This window comes from Austrofundulus limnaeus, unplaced genomic scaffold (genome assembly GCF_001266775.1).
Source record: "Austrofundulus limnaeus strain Quisiro unplaced genomic scaffold, Austrofundulus_limnaeus-1.0 Scaffold97, whole genome shotgun sequence".
Taxonomy (NCBI): Eukaryota; Metazoa; Chordata; class Actinopteri; order Cyprinodontiformes; family Rivulidae; genus Austrofundulus; species Austrofundulus limnaeus.
In genome coordinates this window covers 1,422,679-1,426,540 of record NW_013952499.1, presented here as the reverse complement: position 1 = coordinate 1,426,540, position 3,862 = coordinate 1,422,679, and the positions used below count along the sequence as shown (strand labels likewise).

Genomic DNA, 3,862 nt, shown 5'->3' with positions numbered 1-3,862 from the left:
GTGCTGTGACGTATGCGGCCGACAAATTCAACCTTCGGAGGACCCGGCCTGCCATTTTGGACACAGCCATGGTGTCAACTTTTGGACTTATGGTGACAAATGTTTTTGATTTGTTTTGATTTTTGTCACCATAATACCATGTCATTTTATGCTATGAAGGCTGCATGATGCTCTGTGTTTGGTTCTGAGTAGGCCTATCATTAAATCAGAAAAAGTGAAACACCCCTCTAAATTCACTGTTGGTGGTTAACAATATTGTACCTGCTCATTTAATGTGTTAGTTTTAAACATGCAGCTGAGGGTCATCAGTATTTCGCACAATGACGTGCTACATTTAAAAATAAATCAATAAACAAAATAAAAGTAAAACGCACCCCTATAATCATTGGATATGTTAAATTGTGTCACATTAATTAACCTCATCTCAGCTGAAGCAGTGATGGAAGATGAAGGATGACGACCGGATGATGGAACCAGTTTAATGAAGAATCTGTCTCTGAAATWGTTATTAAATCAAGTGTTTATTTATGTAGGTAAAAGTATGTTTAACGACCTGGTAAAATACACCATGAATGCAGGAAATGGCATCTGTTTCATTCAAATTTTTCTGGAGAAGGACCCCCAGACCCCTCCCCTCACCCCCACCTTTAAAATGGTTCTGCACATGTTTATAAGGTAGTCACTGCCTGTATAAGTAAATGAGGAAAACACAAATTCCTGCAGAAAACTTTCAGGTAAAAATGATGTAATTTTCCTGGCCACCCCTGTGTGAGTAGTGGTCCCAGTCTGGCCACCCCTGTGTGAGTAGTGGTCCCAGTCTGACCACCCCTGTGTGAGTAGTGGTCCCAGTCTGGCCACCCCTGAGAAAAAAGTCTGGCTCCTCCACTGGGTTCAGAACGTGTCTCCTGGTCCAACAGTATTTATTTCCTGGCTTTAGGAGACAGTTGGACTAAGACTGAGAGTCCAAGATGACATAAACAGTTAAGGAGAAATCACTTCTCCGGTGGCTTGTGAGCTGCTTTAACTCGTTTCTTGCTCTTTCCATTTAACGTTTCACGAAACCTGAAGTTGGTAAAATCACAATTTCCTGAGCTTAAGCATGCCTGACATGAGCTAAATGAGGTGGATAATGACACTGCGCTTGGCTCGGCTCTGCTCCTGTTTCAGCTGTATCTGGGCGTGGTGCTGGCAGCCGTGGTGATCGTCACCGGTTGCTTCTCCTACTTCCAAGAAGCCAAGAGCTCTCGAATCATGGACTCCTTCAAGAAAATGGTGCCACAGGTAAGGGCAGATGCATTCGGTGGTTGGTGGAGTCTCCGAGCGTTCGAAATCAATAAGCCATCCCTCAAGTAGGGCTTACACACTCACTTGAGTGGAAACCTAATAAGCTTGCACAAAGGAAAATAAATGTTTGAGCCAACTCTGGATTGTGAGTGTGTTTGCATAAAAACTCCCTCTCGTTATCCACCTCCAGCTCTTCGATTACCTAATTCTTTAATCTATTTAGGCTCCTTTTACTCCCTCTTTTTCTTACCTGTCTTCCCTTTTCTCTAGATCTGCTTTTAACATACCACCACCCCTCTAGCTCCTCTTTTTGTACATCTCTCTCCTCGTTTTACCAAATCCCCTCCTCCTGACAGTACTTCTTCGTCTTTTTTTCGCCCCCAGCAAGCGATGGTGATCCGAGAGGGAGAGAAGATGCAGATCAACGCAGAAGCTGTGGTGTTGGGAGATCTGGTGGAGATTAAAGGGGGGGACCGAATTCCAGCTGACCTTCGAGTGATCTCATCCAGCGGGTGCAAGGTACATAGAGGAAGGGCGTTGTCGGTCAAAGCCCGGGGAGCTTTGAGGCCTCGGTGGGATCATGGGCTAAAGGGGGACGTTAGCATGCTGCACCGGTGAGGTGAGGGTGTCGCTTTGTTGGACCGGTTTCACTCCTCCAACAACTAGTTTGAGAAAAAGTTTAATTTCACAAGATCAGTCRGTTGAAGGGAATAAAAGACAGATGGTTCAGCCAATCAGCTGCCAAGTGGAGTCATTTTTAAAGCGATGACTATTTTCCAAACAGTTTACTGAGAAGACTTCCAAGATGGACCATCTGTCATTTCAGTTATGAGGTCAGATGAGATATTTAGAGTGTGGGGAAGAAAAAAAATCAYAAATATGAGTCTAAACAATCCCTTAAAAACAGGACTTATTTATTTACGTCAAACAACAGAAGTTTGTTGATTTTAATACCAAAACCAACCTTTTCATGTTCCCATCAGTGTAACTAAGATCACATTGAACTGGCTGACCACAACGCAGGCTAGGTTAACACAGCGAGAAGCCATGCCGCCATCTTGGTAGGTGCTACGTGGCATTCTTAAGGCCTCTTTAAAGCCTCTACACACTCCATCTGTAGCCAGTCAACACGCGGTCACACGGTTGTTCAGCATTTGTTTTCACACACACTTTTCATATTTCCTGAGACACACCGCGCCGAGCTCCTGGGAAACCCCTCCCGCTGCGGTACACGTCACTGCAGGGGGTTCCTGTTCTGCACCGTTCGGCTTCAGCCTTTAATTACTGCCAACATAGCAGCAAATCCTAGATATTTAAAGGGAGGTATTTAAAATAAACTTTTCTGCACTTTATTATTCCGTCATTAAAAACATACCCAGAGTGGTGCTTTGACTCATTCATGCATGTTTGAGGAATTCTTGCATGTGGAGCTGCCTAAACAGTTGCTGGTACAAAGCCCCGCCTTATTTACACAAAGCTCCTCCCTCAGTCTGCAGCCGAGCCCCCGCCCCACAGAGCACTCCTCCCCCAAAGCATTGTTGTGAAAACTTGCTGAAGTGGGAGTGTCAGAAACTGTAGGTTCTTAAAGAGACAGAGACCAGTTTCAAGGTGTTCAGATAAACTTTGATGCAAAATCACATTTATTTTGATATTTACAGCATTTTCATAACAACTGAAGGCAACAGTTACTTGACTGAGATAAAAAAAAACTGAAGTATGTTCCTGGAAAATACATAATACCTCCCCCTTTAAAGGAAAATAACCGAGCCAAAAAGCCTACTGTTTTTCACTTATTAGTTATAATTATTTGAACTAGTTTGAATTTTATTAGTTTTGCAGATGTTTTAGTTTGACTGGAAGTCACAGATTTACTGTAGCTCTGATCTGTCAAAGAGGAAACGCCCTGTAACTCTGTCTTATCTGTGTCAAAACACCCGACAGACATCTSTAAAATAAATATCAGGTGTCAAACACTCCCTTTACACACAAGTGTTTTATTCTCAAACAATAAAATTACATTCTTTGTCATGAAGTGCTTGCAAGGAGCTTACTTTTCTCATTTTTCTGTCAAACTAATCCCCTTTGAATCTCAAAGAAAGATTTCCTGAATGCTTCTATTTTTCTTTTCTCTGCCAACAATCGATCCTTTGTTTTACATTCTGATCTGTTGTTTGCGAAGCATATCCCATAATGCCTTTTCATCATCCTGAATTTGCTTTAAGCCACCAGATATTCACACTTAAGCACAAATTTTCAAAGGTTATTATGACTTTTCTTAAGAGTTCCATAAAAGGTTGCGTTAGAAATCTGAACACTGATGAGTTCACAACAGGACATTAATACAGATACCAATCTTTACTTCTTTTTTCTTTCTTTATTACTGCTGGTAAATTGAATGTTTCTCTAAAATAATACAAATTGAACAAAATGCTTTGAAGCAATGTAATGAGGCACGATGATTACTGCTAAACTTCCACCACTTTAACCAGAAGAGTTTTGAAATGACAGTGATTGATGGGATATACAGCAGGTAAAATAAGTATTGAACATGTCAACAATTTTTCTCAGTAAATATATT

General features: G+C 41.6%; 1 protein-coding gene across 1 annotated transcript in view; it reads left to right on the top strand.

Moving 5' to 3' along the window:
* atp1a2a (ATPase Na+/K+ transporting subunit alpha 2a) overlaps positions 1–3,862 on the top strand; it is a gene marked incomplete at its 3' end in the record, with an annotated part of 65,940 nt that overhangs the window by 15,531 nt on the left and 46,547 nt on the right. The window contains 2 exon segments of the mRNA XM_014013052.1: positions 1,168–1,281; positions 1,669–1,803. Of these exon segments, the coding sequence (XP_013868506.1) occupies positions 1,168–1,281; positions 1,669–1,803 (249 nt within the window).